The 21,741-nt window shown below is 42.0% G+C and overlaps 1 protein-coding gene across 4 annotated transcripts in view; it reads right to left on the bottom strand.

Moving 5' to 3' along the window:
- Positions 1 to 649: 649 nt before the first annotated feature.
- The window catches only part of lipeb (lipase, hormone-sensitive b), a 34,086-nt gene continuing 12,994 nt past the window's right edge, over positions 650 to 21,741 (bottom strand). For 2 of the 4 annotated variants that reach the window (XM_030071545.1, XM_030071547.1), the window contains 11 exons: positions 20,428 to 20,518; positions 20,025 to 20,051; positions 18,965 to 19,110; positions 18,405 to 18,590; positions 17,294 to 17,446; positions 11,784 to 11,928; positions 10,787 to 11,014; positions 9,690 to 9,875; positions 7,646 to 7,827; positions 6,492 to 6,758; positions 650 to 5,370 (listed from right to left, as the gene is read on the bottom strand). In XM_030071545.1, the coding sequence (XP_029927405.1) occupies positions 4,966 to 5,370; positions 6,492 to 6,758; positions 7,646 to 7,827; positions 9,690 to 9,875; positions 10,787 to 11,014; positions 11,784 to 11,928; positions 17,294 to 17,446; positions 18,405 to 18,590; positions 18,965 to 19,110; positions 20,025 to 20,051; positions 20,428 to 20,518 (2,016 nt within the window). In that variant the 3' untranslated portion in view covers positions 650 to 4,965. The remainder of the gene's footprint in view (positions 5,371 to 6,491; positions 6,759 to 7,645; positions 7,828 to 9,689; positions 9,876 to 10,786; positions 11,015 to 11,783; positions 11,929 to 17,293; positions 17,447 to 18,404; positions 18,591 to 18,964; positions 19,111 to 20,024; positions 20,052 to 20,427; positions 20,519 to 21,741) is intronic. The other 2 variants (XM_030071546.1, XM_030071548.1) reach the window with 1 other exon arrangement.

Here is a 21,741-nt window from a genome sequence, read left to right as displayed (position 1 = left end):
GTCCCTGCGATGCATGTGGCCCCCAACAGTTGAAGCGGAGCGGGGGCGCGCTTTGGATACGCGCCCAGATACCGCTCTCCTCGCATTCTGCGCGTGCTTGCTCGGGGATTGCGACACGTCCAGGTAAAATATGCCGCCGATGATTGCGATGAGGTGCGGATTTGAGAGCACATCTCTAATGAAGTGTCACAGAGAGGCAGGTGATGCATGGCCCTCTAATGCGGGCCCACTACAAATTATCACACAGGCGTATCAATAATCAGGCAGCACTAATGCGAAGGACATTGATGAATTTCTGATCATATAGGTGGAAAATATTGGTGTGTGTGTGTGTGTGTGTGTGTGTGTGTGTGTGTGTGGGAGGGGTTCTTTTAGACCACTTATGTCCATTTAGGGTTTAAAGAAATAATCACAAACGAAAAAGAGCACAAAGCCTTCTTAGCGGTATGTTTTTTTTTTTTTTTTTTGATCAACACTTTATTGAATCAAGGTAGCGACTTGTGGAATTTCATTTAAAGTTTTTCTCATGCAATACTCAAAATAACATTAACAGCTTCCAGATACGATCAATGTTAGTAAAGTCTCAGACATACAGTTTTTAGTTATTAGATGCAAAGAAAATCTTAAATAATGAGCAAGGACACACATCTTATTCATGGGAGAATATATTTATTTCAATAAAAATCAACAGGGAGAGAAACCAGCCTACTTGTGGCATCTGACACATCAATTTATCCTGCAAAGAAAATGCAGGGGTCAAAATCATGTCAATCAGATGAACAGATTTCAAAGAAAAAAACTATCTACAGAAATCATGTCATTGTTTAATATACATTCATTATTTTTATTCACAGGTTTGCACTTGTGGTGTTTTTTTTTAATAAAAGGAAATAATAATAATAAAAAAAAAAGTAAACTTAATTTTTTCCAGTCTATGGCTTGCATGTTTTTTTTTTTCAAGGTAAAATCAAGTTCTACTTCAAAACTGCATTTTGCAGTGTTAACATTTGCATATGGAGTACACACACGCTATCACAATGAACACCACCTGCATTTTCACTGACACAATTAAACATCAAATGGCTTGATAAGGAGCTGCAAAGATTAGTCAAATAATTGATTAGTTCGCAAATATTACATTAATCCCCAACTAGTTTGATAATTGATTAATCATATAGAGTCATTTTTAAGAAGATGATTTCCAAATTCTCTTATTCCAGCTTCTCAAATGTAAATATGTAAACTAAATATCTTTAGGTTGTGGACTGTTGGTTGGGACAAAACAAGACATTTGATGACATCGCCTTCAGCTGTGGGGAACTTTTCGCTTTTTCAGATAAAAAAAACTAGTCAATTAATCAAGAAAATAATCAAGACATTAGCTGAAAATGAAAACAAGTGTTAGAAGCAGCTCTAGCTCAAAGTATGAGGACAGTGCATTAGATATACGACGACTGAGCGCAGTTTTGGATTCTGTTTGAAACCTGAAGTGTATTTGCAGGTTAACTGGTGAATCAAGTGAGCTGTCATTAGGAAGCGTTTATGAGAAGCTGTCAGGATCAGTTGAACGCAGTGGTGTGATTGTGACAGGATCATATTTTGTGGAATCTTATCCAGTCTATTTAAAAACTTATTGGCATAGCATATGACTTGGTATGCTAACAATAAAGTCTCAACTCAAGTGATTCAAACACATTTGACCACAGTAAATGTCTGCTGAATATCTGTCAGAAGAAGCAAAGTCATCACAAAGTGAACTTATGCTGGTATATAACTGCATAGCTGTGTATCTTGACCTAATCATTGAAGCTGCAAGCTCTTATGTTTGCAGTTGGGTTTATCACATTGCACTTCACTGAAATCAGCCTGGGGCCAAGAAAGTCTCTTGAGGGAAAAGCTTTCACTGAGGAAAAAGGTAGAGGTATGCTCTACAACCTGATAATTACACAACCAAAAGACAATATTACACTGAACCACTGCAACCATTTTTACTTACAAGGACAATGTGTGACAATGATTTGTGATTATAAAACTGCTCTGTGTATCATCAACACATACACATTGTATGAGACAACGCTAATTGCGCTAAATAATGCTGAGTAAAATCATCACAGCTCAAATTGTAGGCAGCATAAGCAGTGGCAAAACCTCAAATGCAAGGAATGTGGAGGTTAAACCTTAATTGCAACACTGACGGTGTGCAGATTAATGACAGCAGCAGTGTAGGATGCCTCATCTGTCCAAAACACCAGATGGGCTCTTTAGATCATCAACTGCACTTGAGTTAGCTTTTTGCAGCGGACATCAAGGGCAAGAGGCTTACGGTAGTTAAACTGCAATGTTCACATTTGACACAATGTAACGTCTACAGCAATTCATACAATTACTAACTCAAGCCACAACTACGCAAAAAGAGTTAAACATATTGTATGGGCAACACTTTAAAAGTCAAGAGTTGTGCTAGTCCATATAAGCTTTATTCAGAAAGCTGATGACCCAGCAGCCCTGCAGGTACAGGTGCACAGGTGGCATCTGCAGTACTGATGCACAAGTCAAGCCTGTACACTTCATCCAGGTTACTGCTGTCCATTAGAGCCATGAATGTCAAACAGCTTGCAATGCAACAACACAAGACTGACAGCACCAACAGTCTCTTACCTGAAAACCGCTGTCCTGTCTTTATGTAAATGCATGCCACACACAATGATGTGCACATGTGAGCTCATGTTTCTAACCTGGGTTGGTGGCTTCACACACACCACAATTTACAGTCATGTGACTGCACACACGCAGACTTAGCTTGAGCAGCAAATTCAGCAACCGAGCACCGAAAAAGTGACATGTATCTACACAACTGCAAGTCTAAAATAGACTTGCTCGGATCAACAGACGAACTACAGCAAAAGTGCAGAGTGAGCATTAACAGCAACCAGTAATGCAAGCACAAACTTTAACCCAGCATCTCCAAGAGGATGAGTGTATTACTTTGCTCCTCTTCACGGCCCTGGTTCTCTCTATCAATCTGACTAAAAATATTGCAGTAAGTACTCCAAGCTGACAGAACTGAGCATGGTCTAATCCTGTAGCATGACTTTCCTGCTGAAAATCCTGCTCTTCTACGGGGGGATTTCGCACTCAGAGCTTCAGCTAAATCCTATTCATCACACAGCATCCCTCTCTACAGACCTGGCAACCCAGCCCTGCTACCAGGCAAGGGCACGACAGCGCCAGCATTGTTGGCATCTATATTTAGTTGGACTTGATAGAGGGACTGACCCTCCAAAGGACATTTTCCTTAACTTCAAAGTGATTCAATGACAACAAGCTAGGCAGAGTGCCCTGAGGTCATCAAAGACAAAGTCGACCCCTAATGCAACAGCAAGCAGCAAAAATTCTGCTCACTTTGGGCGATCAGCCACTTGTACTTGGCCAAATACAAGTTCAGTGCCTTTTACACAGTGCTCTTACAATCCCTTTTCTTGGTCTAGGGCCTGTGGCTTTTCTAAAAACCTCATTTGTAGAAGCAGGTATTCAGACAGGAAGTCCCCTGGCTCAAGAGAAATGGTGAATTGACGCACTATATATTGGGTAGGGAAGGAATAAAACTTGGTGAGGGTAAGCGTGGCTACTTGGGAGGAAATCAGTGCAGTGAATTAGAACACATATTGATAGTTAAGGACTGTAGATCTTGTTGCTTCTATCTCTAAACAAGCACTCACTTTTAGTCTTAAACCAAAAAAAAGCCTGTCTTTTTTCAGAGCTGTGATTTTCCAAGTGTGTCCCTGTATTCAGAAAGTAGTGCATCTCAGTGCATCTCCAAAAAAGTTGCACTATAACAATCAATAAAATGCAATCTTTTGCATTAGTAATGTCAACACTACAAAAACCTCAGCAGCATCTAGACAGGGCACTGCGTCCCTGTGAAATACTCTGAAAGCGGAATATGAACCTAATTGTGAAGGCAAAGGATGGCAGAGCAGCAGTCGCTAGAGAAGCAGAGTTAAATATTTAGCACATTCAAAAATGTGGAATAAGCAACAATTGATGACATATACCAAACAACATAATACATAAATCAACAAAGAAAAGCTATAATGATGAATTGGAGGTTATAATACATTAGAAAAAAAACAACAACATTAAAGTAATACTAAAGCATTGGATTAATAATATGATTAACAAATGCAATGGATTTTTAAGGAAGGAGCAAATCAATCCATCCTGTTTAGAGCATTTAAGTCTGCTGTCTTTTAGCTTTGCAATTCTATTTGGGAGAGTCAACAGAGTTACGATCCACAAAGTGAGCTGCATTGACTGCCAAACCAGCGTAATAGAGAACACAATGTGGAGTTATTAAGTGTGATTTAGAATGGCTCCCTAAAGGACAAGTGGCCATTTAGATGGGGATGGCTCTATAGAGAAGCCTATAGTGTGCCTACCACTATCTGATTAGGGACTCAAATGGTTGCCTTGGCCTACATGAATCACCCATTCAGACGTCGTCTCAAGAACCTTCTGCACTGCTTTATGTCCGAGCCCCTGCCGCCCAATGGCAAAGATGTTAAGTATGTGTGTTGTGTGTGTGGGTTTGTGTGGGTGAGTGCTGGTCTTTGATCAAAGCGGCTCCTAAATCACCATCCTATTCTGAAATATGACCGTCTTTTGTGGGTGTATTTGTTTTGTCTGTCAGCCAGAGGTTTGCAGCAGTGCACCGTGGTGCAAAGTCAAGTAACAAGAGAATTCAAAAGCAGAGGAAGTTGCATCTCAGTGCTCCCCTTCTATTTTGTTCTGTATCTCAAAAACTGGGCAATCTCCCAGCTTCCTTCAATTCTCCCTCCTCCTGCTTTTCTGAACTCTCCCTCTCTCTCTTAGGCTTTGCATTGCCTAAATCTGTCTGACTTTCATTTACTCTTTCTCTCTTCACTCCTTGGATGAGCAGCAGTCCTCTATTCTATCTAACCCCATTTAAGCCCCTATACCACCGACATCTGTGTTGTTCTGTGATGCCACAGAAACTAAGCCCTCCCCATCTGCAATTTTAGCCCCTATTCCAACAGCTCGCTCCTCTCCCTCATCAGGAGCGATGAAGAGAGAACTGGTTTCCCCAGAAGAGACAGCAACACCCCTATCGGTCCGTTCCAGCTTGCGGTGTTTGCGTGGCTCCGGAGGCGTGTCCTCCTGGGTAAAGACACAACGGATTCGCTCCACACAGACATTGGCAGCTTCTCTCGTCTCCCTGGAGAGCTGTGATAGGCTGAGAAAGCCATGGGGGAGGTCGTCCACCACGCATAAAGTGACAGGCTGGTCCACGTTCCTCAAACGCTTGGCAAACATCACCGAGTCATCCAGCATGGGGTCCAATGCACAAGCCTGAGAAGGGAAAGAGAAGAAGTGGGAGGGAGGGAAGGGGGAGGAACAGTAGAAAGCAAATTAGGGTTCCCTTCAGACATGTCAAGAATCTTAATTAAGGGTTGAAGAAAAGGAAGCCAAGCGTCCCCTTCTCTTTCTTCCTCATCTTTCTTCACATTCTCGCTGACTCACTCTACCCACTTTGAAACCTGCGCCAATTTCCTCATTTTCATATTAACACACTTTTGTTTAAGTAAGAAAGAGCAAGCTTCAAGCTCATTAATTCCTCATATTACACTTTATCTCAGTGTCTCATCTAGATCCGAGATTATGAACAGGGTATATTCCTGAGTGCTCTCCCTTTCAACATTTTGTCACTGCCTTGTTTTCTCTCCCCAGTGTCCCAAGGCTCCACCTCTTTGTTCAGAGTCTTGATCAGGCATGGATCATGTAGTATTTGCAAATTATTTTTCTTTAAAAATCGGTGAAATACCAAATTGATTAAGGCTAGGCAGTATGGGCAAAATCAAATATTACAATATCTTTGGTCAAATACCTCAATATTGATACTATGATGATACTGTAGGTATTATGTAATGCAGACATGATGACCAAGCAAATAATACAACAGCTAGTCCATTAAGTTCAGAATTTACATCCCTTTGCTGTACTGCATCCTTTATGAAGATTGTAAACTCAGTGTCATGTTTAAACCCCACGATGACCATAAGAACCATTTTAATGAGAAATTATGCATTTTTGGTTTACTATGCTTTTACATACAGTAAAAAGATGACACTCATGCCAAAGAGATATTGCCAAAAAGATGACACTCAACAGTATTACAATATTCAAATTCCAGGCAATATCTAGTCTCATCTCACAATATTGATATAATATCAACATATATCACCCAGCCCTATTTGGATTTTTCAAGCAGGACAATACAATATGTGCAACAGAATGTGCACAATTAAAATAAATTACTCAAAAGTTACTTGTAACTGACAGCTTATTGTACCAGGTGAACTGTCCTGATATAGTGAACTGGGTGCGCTGTACCCTGTGGCCTGCAAGGGTGTCCGTCCCCCCAAATTCTCTATCTGATCCTTGTCTCCATCCCTCCCTTTGCCTGTCCTTACCACTATGTGTACAGGTGGCAGCCCTTTCAGCATGCTATCAGGGGCCAGCAGTGGCGAGCAGTAGGGGTCCCTGACCACAGGAGAACTCTGCAACCTCATCTCAGCCAGCTGCTCCGAGCGCAGAGGCTCAAACCCTAGAGGGTACTCCCTGGGGTGCTCCAGCTCTGACCCCTCCCGGCCAGCAGGGGGTGGTATGGCCACTGAAGACAGGGCGCTGGATATGGAGTCATCTTGTTCCTTGGAGAGGAAGAAACTCACGTCTTCTGGCTGGACAGGGAAGAAATATGATTCAGGTGAGGTTAAATTATAGACTGACTAAACAAGGGAGATGGTAATGTTAAGGAAAATGGGAACTAAAGTATAAAATATTAGTAAGGCAACCATGGTTATGTATATATCCCTTTGCCCTTCTGAAAATCTCCTTCTAAAAACCTTGGCTGAATGCCTAAGAGTCTTGGCTGAACAATCCCCATTTCAAGGAGGGAAAGCACAGCAGCATTTCAAGTCTGACGTCACCCCTGCTAGCTATTTTTCCCCAAGCCAGCCACTAATCCAGTCTGCCTGTGTGAAAACACACAAAGGGATAATCTCCAACACCTTGCCAGAACCTGCAGAACCAAAAAGGTTACGTATTCAGTCAGCATCCTGTAGCCAAATCTGTTTATGAGGCATGGGTGACATAAACTCATCTGAGTTCAGTGAGGTGAAACACACATTACCACTGCAGGGAATATATGATGCCGAGCCAACATGTCTCCATGCCACTGAAATGTTAAGACAGTCTAACATTATAACCTCCTTCAAGATGTACTCCAACTCTCTTTGATGCAAACTGTATGAAAGGTGAGATAATTGGATCCTAGATAGGAGGCTAAGGGGAATTTGCACTCTGTGATGGTATAATCATCAAATGGCAATTCCAATGCTATGGTAGGTGGAAAGCAGGGTAGATTTGTGGTCAGAGGACATTCTGTAGCTAAAAGTTTGCAAGTTAAATCCCATGCAACAATATGCCCAGCAACAGCCAGATGTCATTAAGCAATACAAAGAAACGTTATTTGCTTGCTAATTCTCAGTTGCTCTGGGGAGGGGAAATCAACTTAGTTCCTAAAACCTGTTCATGTATTGTAAAACAATGTTGAAGCGTGACGTACAGTGCACTCGGTGAGCAGTGGTGCACTGCGGGTAGAGGGACTGTTGTGGGCCAGCAGGTCCTGGCAAGTCTGGCTTTTAAGAGATACTCTCCTGGTGGAGAAGTCTGAGGGCTGTGGGGGCACAGGAGGATCTGAGTGAGGAGAAGAGATGGATGCCTCTGATATGCTCTTCCTCACCCCGTCTGAGGAAAAAAAGAGAGAGAGAAAGAAAGAGAGAGAGTGATTGTGCAAAATAAACAGAAAAGAGAGCCGAGTATGTTTGAGAGAGACAAACAGTGAGAGACAGGTTCATTAAAAAAAGTTAACCATGCACACTGAAGGACTTATGAAAGATGAAGAGGCCACTCAAATTCACTTGAGGCCACTGACGGTTAGAGGATGTAGGAGGAAAAAAAAAAGTCATCATTACGGTACTAACACTGAAGATGGTACACAAAAAAGAGAATTCACTTATTTGGCTCTTTCCATTTATTGTATGTCCTCTGGTTGAGAGCCAACAGTTAAAAGCCTAAAATGCAAATTGCGGTACATCAGGAACAAGAAAACAGAAGTGGGTGGGGGAATTTCAAACAGTGCTGTCTTTGTGATATCATTGGTCCCGCCCCCAGCCGTCAAAACACAGCTGTAAGACTTGTCATGGCTGGTCTCCTCACAAAGCTTCTGCGCTCCCATCTCTTCAATAATGAACCATCTCAGTACCATGATGTCCTTTTAATAATGTACACCCACCAATGACACTCTCATTAGTTTGAGCTCGCAGCTGTGGGGGTGTCACCTAGCTAAGGGGACACTGGGGAAATTATGATTCGCCACTAGATTTACGGTGGCTACAATTAACAATTACTGTCAAAGCGCCGCCGCTCCAAGGAGGTGAATTGATATGGATGGGACTACAGGAGTGTTACGCAATAGGGTGGGACAGAGCGATAATTGGTTAGTTAAATGTTAAATAAGGGGGATCCATTTCAATGACCTCCTCCATATGGGGCGTAAATGAACTTTGGGGCAATTAGCATACTCAGCTAAGACAAACACACTGGATAAATGCACTGGCATACAGCAAACGGTCTGAACCGGTGGGAGGTTAACACACAGAATTAGATGGGGATCTTAACAATAGGTTCTTTTTTTTCCAGGAAGACACGGTCAAAGTCTGAGCAATTTTATGATCATTACACATATTAAAGAAGTCTGACTGGTTTTGGGTGGCTAGGCTAAAATTAGTCTGCATATATTTTAAAAGTTTAAGTTTAGATGTCTATATCCTAAGTAGTAGTTTTCAAAGTGGGGTCTAGAGGCCTGTTGCTCTTTGAGGGGCTTCCATGAGGTTATCAGCAAAATGAGGACTAACTAAATTTCACTAGAATCTAATTCAGTACAAACTGTCACAATAACAAAAAACAAACAAACAAACAACAAAAAAATCACATTTTAACATTATTTTGACATTACATTTTTATGTCATCACTTTCAATGTATTTTTCAGTGTCCAAGTACCTAACAATTTAATACAAACCAAAATATCTTTTCATGTCAGGGCAAAATCACTTCAATGGGAGTCCACAGCTAAATGAGAGGCAATTTAATGTTTCAAAACATGAAAAACATTGAAAGCCCCTGTCCTTTACTATTGTATATGTTCTGATATATATGAGAAAAAGAAACTATTATCTTGTAAATATGGACTTCAGTAGTGCAAATTTTTGATATACAGCTTTTTATAAATTGTTGTAAATGTGTAATAATATATTTACTGCTCTCTTGGTCTGAAACTAGGAGACAAAGAGATGCTGGGCTATATGAAAGCTAAGGCACAGACAAAAAAAAAAAAAAAAAGAGAAGAAAAAAGAAAAAAAAATTCAGATCTACTTCTCAGTAGGGACACAGGCAGATTGCACCGAGAAAACTTTAGACATTCATCCAGCCAAAAAAACTCTCGACAAACTTAACAGCCAAGAAAAACACACTTATCCCACCCTCCCATATCCTGAGGTTCCCACACACACAAGCATTCACATGCACACTAACACAAAATGTAGTGTACCAGTGGGTGCTGCTGGAACCTCGGCATCTGTGTTGGTGGTCGCTGAAGCTCTGTTGGGGTCCAGCAGAGAGTGGATCCAGTTGGAGGCTCCCTGTCGGAAATCTCGGAGCAGCAGTGCTGTGTCTCTCCTCACCATGCTCAGTGTGCTCACCTTCTCCACCTGTTTCTCTGTCTGCGGCTCAGTGCCTGGAGAGGAAGAAATGGAAAGACGGTTAGGAGGGGGTGGGGGGTTGCTGCAGAGGAGGCAAAGAAATTGTGGAGGATGGAAAAAGAGGGGGAATATCTGAGAACAGAAAAGATATGAAAGCTTTGATATTCAGGTTTATTTGGAGCTCCAAAATACCCTTTACAATCTAAAAGGGCTTTACAGGCCAACAACAGACAAAACAGCACAACACCCCTTGATTTACACCTTCTTAGCGAGCAAGAGAAAAACTCCCCCAGAACCCCACAGGTAATAGGGAAAGAGGAAGAAATCATGCAGAGCGGGAGAGAAGGAGCAATAGAGTAAAGACAGCATGTCAGAGCAGATTTAATATCGAAAAAGGGCAATTTATATTACAGACAGCTGATAAAAAATAACAGAGCATTGACATTACACACAACACACATAATGTACAACACATAAAACTAAATGGGGCAATCATGTCAAAGAGGGTCCTCCAAGTATATATAGCTAACAAAACATATTTATGATTCATGTCATTATTGTTACCATCCTTATAAAAAAAAAATTTTACAAGCCAATAAAGTATGCAACACAAATTGATGTCTCCATTATTATTACAAACCATCATGTAGAGAGTATGTGGGATGTAACAGTAGGTAGCACAGACATAGAGAAATGGAGGGGAAAAATAAGTTAAAAAAGCAAAAAGGGAAAGGAAAAGGCAGGAGAGCTGGAAAGAACAGAGGACAGGTTCAAAATTGATTTCCCATTGGCCTATCGCTCGCTTTTGTCAGAGTGTACAGTGCGAAAGTGAAAGATCTATACCTTGTTTCAGCCTCACCAGATAAAGAAATACTGGATCGAATTTTGTTTAAATTTATTTTTTGAAATTTAAAAAAAAAAAATACACACACGCACTCACACCTACCTGCGTAGGCGCTGAGACACCTGGAGAGCACACTGAGTGGCAGCAGGGGATCCATAAGAGTAAGCAGGCGGGAGGGTGAGGCGTAGGCGGTGAGCAGGGTAGCTGGGTAGGCTGCCACGATACCATCTGGCATTCGCACACCGTGAGCAGCGGCGCGCATCGATGTCGTCACACACAAGTTGCCTCCCGCGCTGTCGCCAACTAGACACACTTTCTCCCCGGTCCAACCTTGAGAGAAAAATGGGGTGGAGAACAAAGAGGTGACAAGAAAGGATAGAAGAAAAAAGGGGAAAACAAAAAGGAGAATATAAAAGAGGAGAATATGTAACACGATCAGAAAGGAACAGAGAGAGGGAGGGAGAAAAGAGCTATGTAAAAACCAGTGACGAGCAAAAAAGCAGTGTGTGACACACTTCAGCTTTCTATGAACTGTCTGCTGCTGCTTCCTCCTGTGTTACTGCTGTATGTGTTTGCTGTGAGGGGGTGATATCTCACTGTCTTGCCTTATAGCCAACATATTGCCTTCTTGTACTACAACATATTGCATCAGAGGCACTGTTAATTTGACGCAGCGTGCTTCACCAGTGAAATGTAACCCGAAACTCACTAGATATCTTTTGTTTATTGCTGGAATATTGAGCATCGGTGTTTGTGTGATACTGCAGCAATGCGAGACACCGTGCTGCAGTCTAGAAGAGAGATTACTTTCAAAGTGATGCCTGAATCCTCTGAGCGATCCAGGGATTAGTAAACCTGAGCGAGGGGTTGCAGAAACGGTCAACAAGACAACTTCACCCTGAGAAAAGTGAGTTTTATCCCGTTTTTGTTATGGCTACTCACTAATGTCAGATTAAGGGCTTCCTATTCGTACCTTCACCTAAGGTAAACATTAACTCTAACTCAGATAGTTTTCCCATGACCTTGGTAAGTAAGCAGAAACCGTATAGGGGAGATAAGAGCACGAAGTCCAATGAAAAGTATAGTAATGTGTGGGTACCCAGTAGATGGTGGTTCCTGAGAGCCCAGCAGTACGCGTAGAAACACTCCTCCAGGGCCCTGGGGAAAGGGGCCTCGGGGGCCAGGGAGTAGTCCACTGACAGGATGGGGACACCAAGTTCCTGGGACCAACTCTTCAGATAGGGCTGGAGAGATAGAAAGCAGGGGTGAGGATGGAGATGGATGTGCAGAGTAAAATATAAGTCTCACATTTGCTGATAATGCAGATGGGAAGAGGGCAGAGCTAAAAGCTTCAGAAGTACCTTTCCTGTTGTTTTCACACATTTAGAATTTTACTTTGAACAACAAACACAATATTTTTCAACCCAGAATCACAGGAGTCTCCTGTATAAACAAACAATACTACAGGGCTTTGCTATGGCCAATGTCTGTTAATGTTTCAATTTTATCTATGAGAAGTAACATTTATTTGTCAGTTCAGCATGTCAAATGCAATACGAGCCTCATTGTCCACTACTGTGGTGAAGCCGCCTGGTTAAACCATGAAATATATTTCAATTGTGGTTTTCCAAATGTAATCAGGGACAAAACACTGTACCATTGTTGCAATCCAAAAATGTATGTCCAAAGTGGGCTCAAAGCTGTGCAAAGTTGAATTTCACCTGTGTGAGCAACAGAAATTTAAGCTCGGCAACTGGCTGTTTCTTGAGGCAATGCTCAGTGGGACTTGCAGTTGACTTGAACCCTTTTTGAATCTGTTTTTTATGTGCACACTCTTGTACCTTTGATTGCTGTTTGTTTGTACTGATGATTCAACTGGGAGAAATTCATGCCCATCCAGGTGTTGGAAATGCTCATATGGACCATCATAAAACATTGCATTTGGAAAAGTGACTGGGATTTTTACTTCCAGAGCCCTGGGCACCCCCACCTACTTTCCAACTCTATTCTAGAAACAACACAAACATGCGATAATACGAAAGGGAGACGGAGGAGGACAGAGAGAGGGAGAGAGAGATGTGGAGGTGAGAAAGCATTAAGAAGCAAGGATAAAAAGTTATGAAAATCATATTCCCCTCTGATGTCATCTGTCTGCTTTCCAGCTTACTGTCTAGACAAAAGGAGAATGAGTACTGCCCTTACAGTGACCTCCATTTCATTTTTTCTCATATGGCAGTAACAAAGGTGAACACATGTCCTTGTTTGCCGCTTGTGAACGGAGTCGGCAAAATAACACATGAAGACAGTGTGGACTTGGCAGAGGAGAACACACAAGACAAAATTCACCCTGAGGATAGTGAGTATTTCACTTTTTGTTGTAGCTACCATCTAAGGTCAGGTTACCATTATTATGAAAACCTAAGGCAAGAACTTTACTTCAGATACTTTTGCAATGACCTTCTAATGCCAAATCAAAACTGATCCAACAAAGTATTCTTTTTACAAACCTTTACTCCTGTGCTCCTCCATCTCTCCTATCTTCCCCTCAGCAGCTTTTTGACTAGCTGTGACAGCACTGGCACTGAAAGCGATGACTCTTGGTTCACCATACGAGGAAAAGCACGGTGTGTGTGTATGTTTGTATGTCACCTCAGCAGCCAAAGATTCAAAATGAAAAAAAAAAAAAAAAAAAAAAAAAAAAACACATAAAAAGCCAGCTCCAGGAGTCGGCTGTGCTCTCTTAAAGCCCTGTCTGTCACAATAAATCTCAAAGTGAGACCGCTGACAGGTGAATGTGCGTGCAGTTCAAATACTGTTTAGGTCAGGCCATGTGTGTTGGTGCAAATCAGCAAAGGGACTCTTTAGGTGTGTGTGTGTGTGAGTGTGTGTGTGTGTGTGTGTGTGTGTGTGTGTGTGTGTGTGTGTGTGTGTGTGTGTGTCTCCATGCAGCTATGCGAACAATGGCCATTGTTGACAGTCTACAATGAGTGTCAACATGTGCCAGCACCCGTGGCCAAGTCTGCCAGTCAGACAGTTCATCTTTTGCGTGCATAAGAAGAGCTGAAGACTCACAAAGAATAGCCTACAGGGCTTAGGAAAAGTGTGTATATGTACGTGTGTGTGTGTGTGTGTGTGTGTGTGTGTGTGTGTATGTGTGTGTGTGTTGCGCATGCATGTGTTTGTTGAGCTGTGCCCAAAGGCTGGTTAATATTACATGACTCAGCAAACTTGCATCCTATCCGTAGAGAAAGAAAGAAACACACACACACACACACACACACACACACACACACACACACACACACACACACACACACACGCACGCACAAGAAAGAGCCTGGGTCACTTGCAGAAGTTAATCGGACTTGCGGTTTCACTCATCCTCAGACAGGCAGAGTAGTTAATCTGTCTCTGTGGGCTGATACCTCGTGCCGCCCAAATACTCACAAAAATACTCCCGTATACGAAGTGTGATACGATGATATCAGATTGTGAATGATTAAAATTTCTCCACAATCTGACTTTACTGAGAGATCAGGAGTGCCGTGGTACAGCTACACTGCACTTCCCTCAGCTGTCTTGACAGTACAAATACACACATTAAAAGTTGTTTGCACAGTCAAACCGCAAATCACGCTACTTGTTAGTCCATTTTGCACCTTCCCTGACAGACAAATCAATAAACCAATAATAGTAAACAGTAGGTGGAACTTTGGATTTCTGTACCTCCCCCTGTTTATTTGGCATCATAGCAGCACGGAAGAAATGGTTCCCAAAATAAATTCAATGTGAATCGCTAATGTGAACTAGAATGAGTTTTCCAAAATCAACGCAGCTCAAATAACAGTTAATGTCATTTGCAGAGTTTACACTTTTCATGTGTCAGATGGTAATACGACTGTGAAACTGGAAGGAGATCTCGTGCGTGCATCAGCCTCAGCCTCACAGAGGATACAAGGCAAAAACAAACAACTTTAACAAAGACATTTGAGAAAAACACTCCATATGACAAGACGAGTCAGCGCGGGGAAGAGGAAACCGACACAGTGACATGTTACCTGGCAATGAATATGATTCGTACAAAAAATTTTAGAAAATTAGGGTTTAAAAACAGCCAATCCATGTTACAAGTTACCGCAAATATTTTTCGAACACCGCCATTCCACGGCTGTACTTGGAGCGCTGTGACAAAACTGAACACAAAATTCACAACATTCAGGTTGGGACATGGTGAGGGACTTGCAGCTGAAAATCTAGATGAAATAAAATAACTCTTTATTATTTTTTTTCTTTTAGGTTTTGTCTCCTTGTGGGGCTATATTTTCTTAAACAGAGAAGTTACTGTTACTGTTCTGTAAGTTACAAAACAAACAAACAAAAAAGAATCATGATCACAGTGTATTGTGACCTTGCCTGAAAAAAAAAAAAAAAGGCATTTATTTTTGCCATATCGCCCACACCCACTCCTGAAGATCTGTGTTTGTGTGTGCATGTGTGTGTACTCCAAAATGCACAGTGTGTGGTACATCCATTATTGTGGTCTCAGAATCATGGGGTGCAGATTTGGAGCACCACAGACTTCTGCCCCTGAAGTCCAACAATCCATCATCCCCAAAACTCAATACTGACATTCAGGAGGACAGGACAGGCAGAATGAGGTGCAGGAAGGGAGTGAAGGAGAGAAAGGAGGAGAGCAGGGGACACCACAGGCTTCTACCCGCAGAGAAGTTTCCATCTACCGATTCACTCTGCCTCAGCCTGCTTTGAGCTGTGCCTTGGGGATTAAAAGCATAGAAAGCACTAAATGAAATGAGGAATGAGAAAGGGAAGTGGACGTGCTAAAATGAAACAGGAAGGACAGATGAAAAAAAAAAGGATGCCGAGTGAAAGAAAATGAATTTGTGAGATATTAGAAAGACTGAAAAGAAGGATGTTAAAAAAAAGAGAGAGAAGAGTCCATAAGAGGGAGGGAAGGAGAAGGGATAGTCTGACAAGTCTTCCATTTGTGCCTGGGGTAATCTTTCTCTACGGGGCTGTACCGTTCTCCGTTAATTCAACATGACAGTGCCGTTCACCCCCTTCTCAGATCACTCTCTCATCCTCTGGTTGCTATGCAGCTGCAGATAAAGGCAGCCCATGTCCTTGACGATTTCACGGAGCCTTGTCTTACAGTGGCTCTAAGTAGCCAGCTGCCACGCACAGACCGCACACAGCAAATGACCACATGAGTGTAGGAAAGAGAGGAGGAAGAGGGGCTGTGAGCAGAAATAAACCTATCACTCCAATTAAGCTGAACGGAGCAGCCTAATACAATACAGCCTCCAGCTACTACCATGGTCACTCAAGCCAACTTTAATTCAAATTGTTTAACAAGTGTGATGCTTTTTAGAGAGCAACAGAGGACATTAATGCAAATAATGAAAAGAGACATCACGAATTTTAAGACATGAGGCCGAAATTAGTGTGTGTGAATGTCCTGTAATCTTTAACAAAGATTCCAAAATTATAACAACAAAAAAGAGGGATGAGGAGGAGATACATGAAAGGAAGTAATGGATTAAAATAAAAGCCAAGTACTCCAGAGGATGACATGGAGCCAAGCCTTGCCTCTCCCTCAACGGTAGTTAAAGGAGGGATGGAGGGCAGAGCCTCTCTATCAAGTTTGCCGGGATTAATTACACAATAATTAGCTTAACGGCTCATTAGGAGCTACGCTATTGACTGAGTGAGAAACTCAGTCTGGTAACCCCTCTGCTCCTCTGCTGACAACAAGTGTCAGTCTCCTCAACACTTTAATTAGCTGAGGTTCAATTACAATTAGCTTGAGAAAACACAGGCAGAAGTTGACGTATTGAGGAGGTGAGAGGGGAAACTGAGCTGGGTGATTTCGGTGACGATATCGGATCAAAAACTCCAGCAAAATGTGCTGAACCTAATTCCTGAACCAGGCACGTGAGGATGGACGTGCGATGCAGTGGTGAAAACATTTGGATGCCACATAACACACTTTGACTAATAAACCAAGTGCACAGGCACTTCCTTCATCTTACCTGAATTTTCTGCCTTGTTTGATGTTGACAAAATAAATGTTTCTGTTAAATGAGTCACGTTTCTACCTGATACTGATTATTTGAGTAGTTTCCTCGAATGTGAAAAAAATAAATGTTCAGCTGTTTTAAAATGTAGAAATCCACATCTTGTGTTTCCAGTTTGACTAAAGAACATCTTAATGAATGTAGCTTAGTGCAGGAGTTTTCAAAGTTTTTCTTGTTCCGGATGTTGACTTTAATTAAGCCATGGACCACTCTTTGAAGTAATTTTGCCCTAGGAACCCTGACATGAAAAGATATTTTGGTTTGTGCACGAAATAAATTATTTAGATGCCATACTTCAACACAGACTGACACACAAATTCTAAGTATTAAGAGTAAAACTATATTAAAATAATCACTCAACAAACAATCACTGTTTTGTAATGATGTCTAGTGATTTAAAATATGGTGAAATTTAACTATTCCTCATTTAGCAGAGGACTGCTGGAAGACCCTCAAGGACTTCTGGAGGCACTTTGAAATCTTAGTGAGTAACTGGTCTAGTGTAGAGTCTTACCTCATGGGACTTGGACGTCTGTGCCACAAAGCCTCCTCCATGGAAGTGGACCACAAGGCAGGGAGATGAGGGGCTGCGCTTGGTTTTTAGCCCCAGTGAAAGAGAGATGGCGCCGCCCTCTGAGCGGGAGAGAGACAGCAGAGCCTCACTGTCCTGGAAAGAGAGAGAGAGAAAGAGAGAGAGGGAGGAGGAGAATAAGACAGTGTAAAGATGAATGAACAGATAGAGAGATTAGATGTGTCAGGATAGGGAGACAAACTAAATCAAGATATACTGTTTATAGTTCAAAAGATCACGTAACAGCAAATTGTCATGTGGATACCACTCTGATGACAGTCTACAGCCTGTGCACATCAAAAACAAAGCCTTATTTTCATTCCTCAGTTTTTTTTGCTAGTGTTAGCAACAGCACTCCTTTGAGAGAGGGATTAGCTAGCAACTCTGTAGCAGCTTGCTGCCAGCCCTTCCTGTAAAAACATTAACACATACTAATTCTCATTCATTAAGAAAACCAGGGAGGGTGGTAGGTAAGGGGAGGTGAGGGTTTCTGCTGATACACACTTGTGTTTTGCAATATTAGAAGAAAAAAAAATACTGTTGTTATGCTGCAGAGTGATCCATGGCTGAAAGTATTCACTGATAGCAAGTCTGGTGAGATGTCAACATAAAGAGGAGAAGGGAAGAGGTACAGAAAGCCTGAGATGGAAGAGGGGCAGTCTCCCCAGAGAATTAGGAAGGGAGGCACACTAGAAAAAGTGAGTGTGATACCTGAGAGAGAGAGAGAGAGAGAGAGAGAGAGAGAGAGAGAGAGAGAGAGAGAGAGAGAGAGAGAGAGAGAGAATAGGTTTGAATCTAGGAAGATGAGAAGTTGTTGTTTACTCTAGCAGTCAGCAGAAATAGATATGTTGTTAAAGCCTTTCAGATAAAGCAAAGGCAGAGGCAGCAGGCAGGGACAGACTTAAGACAATCAAAGAGGAACAGAATCATCTGCTGTGTAAGATGGATTGAAAACAGCCATCGGAGGAAAAAGATACAAGCTGTCTCTTGCAAAACTGCATCATGGTTTTTGTGCCATTATGATGTGAACTGGATTAGGATTTCATCTCATTACCTGTCCTTCACGTAATTCGTGAGAAATGAGCCTCATCTGAATGGGGGCAATGCCAATATGTGCTGACGGCGGCGCAATGGTTACAGTTGTTTTGGGGTTGGCTACCACGGGAAGGTCGAAGGGCATGGGGGGCACAGAGAGAGCACGGTTCACCTTGACTGTGGTTGATGTCATACTGGCAAGACTCTGGAGGGAGAGATAATAGAGAGCCAGATGCAGAGAGACGGACAGAGAGAGAGACATATAGAAACAGTCACAGAGAGAAAGTACGAGTGAGAGAGCCAGTCAGGTCAAAGGAGAGAAAGAGAAACTGAATGAATAAATCATGAACCCCATTGAATAAATTGAATTCCACTCTATTATTACTAACTGCCTGCAGGCCAAAATGCATAATGATAGGAAGATACTTTTACCAGAGAAAAGTAAAATGTCCCAGATACAATTTTAAAATTAAAAAAAGCAGGGCAGTGCACTTTCCTGTGTGCATGGGTTAATGATGAAAGCACGGCTAGATTACAGATGAGCATTCCTATGCATATATGTGTGTATAGTCCACTCACCGACAGGACCTCTGTCTCAGTAATATTCCAGAAAGTCTTCCAGAAATGGACGTCCAGGTTCTGGGTGATGCGTTCAAACTCAGCCCCCCTCAGCTCTGGATCGATGGCATACTTGCCTGAGGTAAAGAAAGAGCTGGCTGCAACACCTGGGAGAGAGAGGGAGGAGGCTCATCAGGATGAGGAGGGTATCATAATGGGTATGAGAGAATAGATGGGGTATAGAAGAAAAGATAAGGTAGCACAATGACAGGAAAGTGATTACGGAAGGAGAAATGTGGGGAAAATAAGGGTTGAGAATTGGGAGGAAAAACCTTTGAGTACTGGCAAAGACAAAAAGAGAATCTTCGAAAAATGTGAGTGAGTATGAATTAACAGATGGAAGAGGAAGGAAGCAGTAAAGAGAGGACATGTAGAAAAGAGAGTTGGAGTGAGTGACTGGGCACTAGCATTTCAAAACAACATCAGTAAACAAACTAACTGGAACAACAAAAGTAGGAGGGAGTAAGCAAAGGATCGGGCAAGGAGGAACAGAGAAAAGACATCATGTGCGGCAAAAAAAGACAAGAGTGTAAAAACAAAGCAAACTTCCCTTGAACCATCAGAGATGTGGCCACAACAGACTGAATCAACTTAAATCCCTCACAGCACACTTAAATTGTTACTGATGGTACATCAGTAACAATTTCCACAAGACAATTCTATTCTATTGTGATAGTGCTGTGTTGAAACACAAGCTTGTGTGGTCTGCATGGACTTTACTGCTGATGAAACACAGGCTGCATTCAAATTCAACACTTCCAAAACATCAAATTTATGCACGAGGGCAAACATACACAACAAGGAAATGTGAAGGTTTCCTTTTTCAGATAATGTTAACTGCAGCCTTGGACCTGTTTAGACTCATTGATAAAATTCATAAAGACAACAGCCTACAGCGCTGTGTGTAACTATTTAGGAAGATAGGGGCTATGTCACAGATTCAGCTTCTTCAGTCATTCATAGTGCCTCTCAATTCACTACAGAGGACTATGGTGCAGAGGTTATGGTACAGTAGACTCACCATATGGTGCAATATTTCCTGCCTCCACTGTGGTGCAGCAAAGAGCACAAGAAACCATAAGAATTGGACGATTCCATTTTAAAATGTTCAACATTTACGCATGTGAGTGTGTGTGCGTGTGTGTGCGTTTGTGTAAATGTGTATACGATGGTGCGTGCTAGTCTGTCTCTGTACTGTGTTAGTGTTCAAAACATTCTGAAATATACATGAAGTACATCAGCTAGCCCTAGAGATTCGAAAGGATGAAAGAGCATCTACAATCCAAACACACATCATCAAAAGGTACACATTTGAGAGCCAAAGGAGCTATGTAGTGTTGAGCCACGGTTATGAGTATGATACATGAATGAGAATGAAGTGGCTGGCTGATGGTCGTTGCTACTGCAGAAAAGATGGTGCTGACCTATTCCTGACTGATGGCGTCTGTAGTTGTCTCCAAAGGCCACGAGGCCGATGGCAATGGTCTGGAGACAAGGCCGGATGGCTGGAGTGAACTGGAAAGAGGCGGGTGGTGGAGTCCGGGAGAGAGAAACACAAGAGATACAGAGACAGCCTTCAACTTCTAATCAACTTTTGATGTAGCATTTAAAAACATGACTACAATGAAAACTAGAATAATTTGATAAACCACAGAAAGTGAAACATATAATTAACAAGAGGCAAAGACAGATAAAGTGGAGAGAAAGGGAGGGAGGCAGAAAGCGTGGTGGTGGTGGGGGGGTGTCAGATGATGAGTAAGCCATGAGAAACTGATACACCCAGTACTACAGAGATTTCATATATCATATTTTTTTCCCCTTTTCTTTATGGATTGGTTTTGACCTCGCTGTTCACTGAAGATTCAGCTTCGGCCTTGAAGCTCAACTATGAACAGAGACTGCTGTAAAAACATATCTTGCGCTCTACCCCCTATTTTGATCCATCCATCCATCTTCCTTTCCTCCAAACATCTCACATGAAGGTTAAGGCAACAGGTATTCCCCTTCCTCTCCCCCCTGAATTCCCCACCACTGTCTCCTGATCTTTCCTTACTCAATCCCTCTATTTTAAGAGCTCAGCAGCCCTTAAGTTAAGGACAGTGCACGGGTTCTGGCGACAAACTCGCTCCTGGCACAGGTAAATCCAGTTATCCCTAGTATGGATTACCTACCAGCAGGGAAAGAACTTATTTTTTTCTCCCAGAGTGCAATTTTTCTGTCCTCTGTATCTGTTTTTTGGGGCATATTGCTCCTTTGCAGGGGCAAATTTTATTGAATTTTGAAATGACATGTATGCATTGCATTGTATGGTACTGGTAAACAAACACTCAACTTGCACAACTTGTATATTTTTCTCACAATTGTTTACCATGTAAATACAATATTAGTCCACATATGGACTTGGCTAACTAAGAAAAATTTGTGACTTTGAGCTCTCTTTTCAAATTCACAATTGTTTAATCGCAATATATGTTTCTCTCACTTTTTTCCCGATGCTGGAAAGCTCATTACAGGTTTGCAGAAGAGGTTGGTGGAGGTTTCCTAACTCTCTGCCACTAACCAGACCATCTTCCACTCTTCGATTGTTCAGTTTTCTCACTATATTGGTCATTTAATTTTTTTTGTTGACACAGTAGTTTCTGTGAGGTTGGCATTTTCCTCTCCCGCTTCAGGCTGCGCACTCAGTTGTTTTCTTATCAACACCTGCTCAATTTTTCTGGCCCAGAAAATAATGGAGA

The sequence above is a fragment of the Myripristis murdjan genome, chromosome 16 (genome assembly GCF_902150065.1).
Source record: "Myripristis murdjan chromosome 16, fMyrMur1.1, whole genome shotgun sequence".
In the NCBI taxonomy this organism is placed as follows: domain Eukaryota; kingdom Metazoa; phylum Chordata; class Actinopteri; order Holocentriformes; family Holocentridae; genus Myripristis; species Myripristis murdjan.
This window is presented reverse-complemented; position numbering and strand designations above follow the sequence as displayed.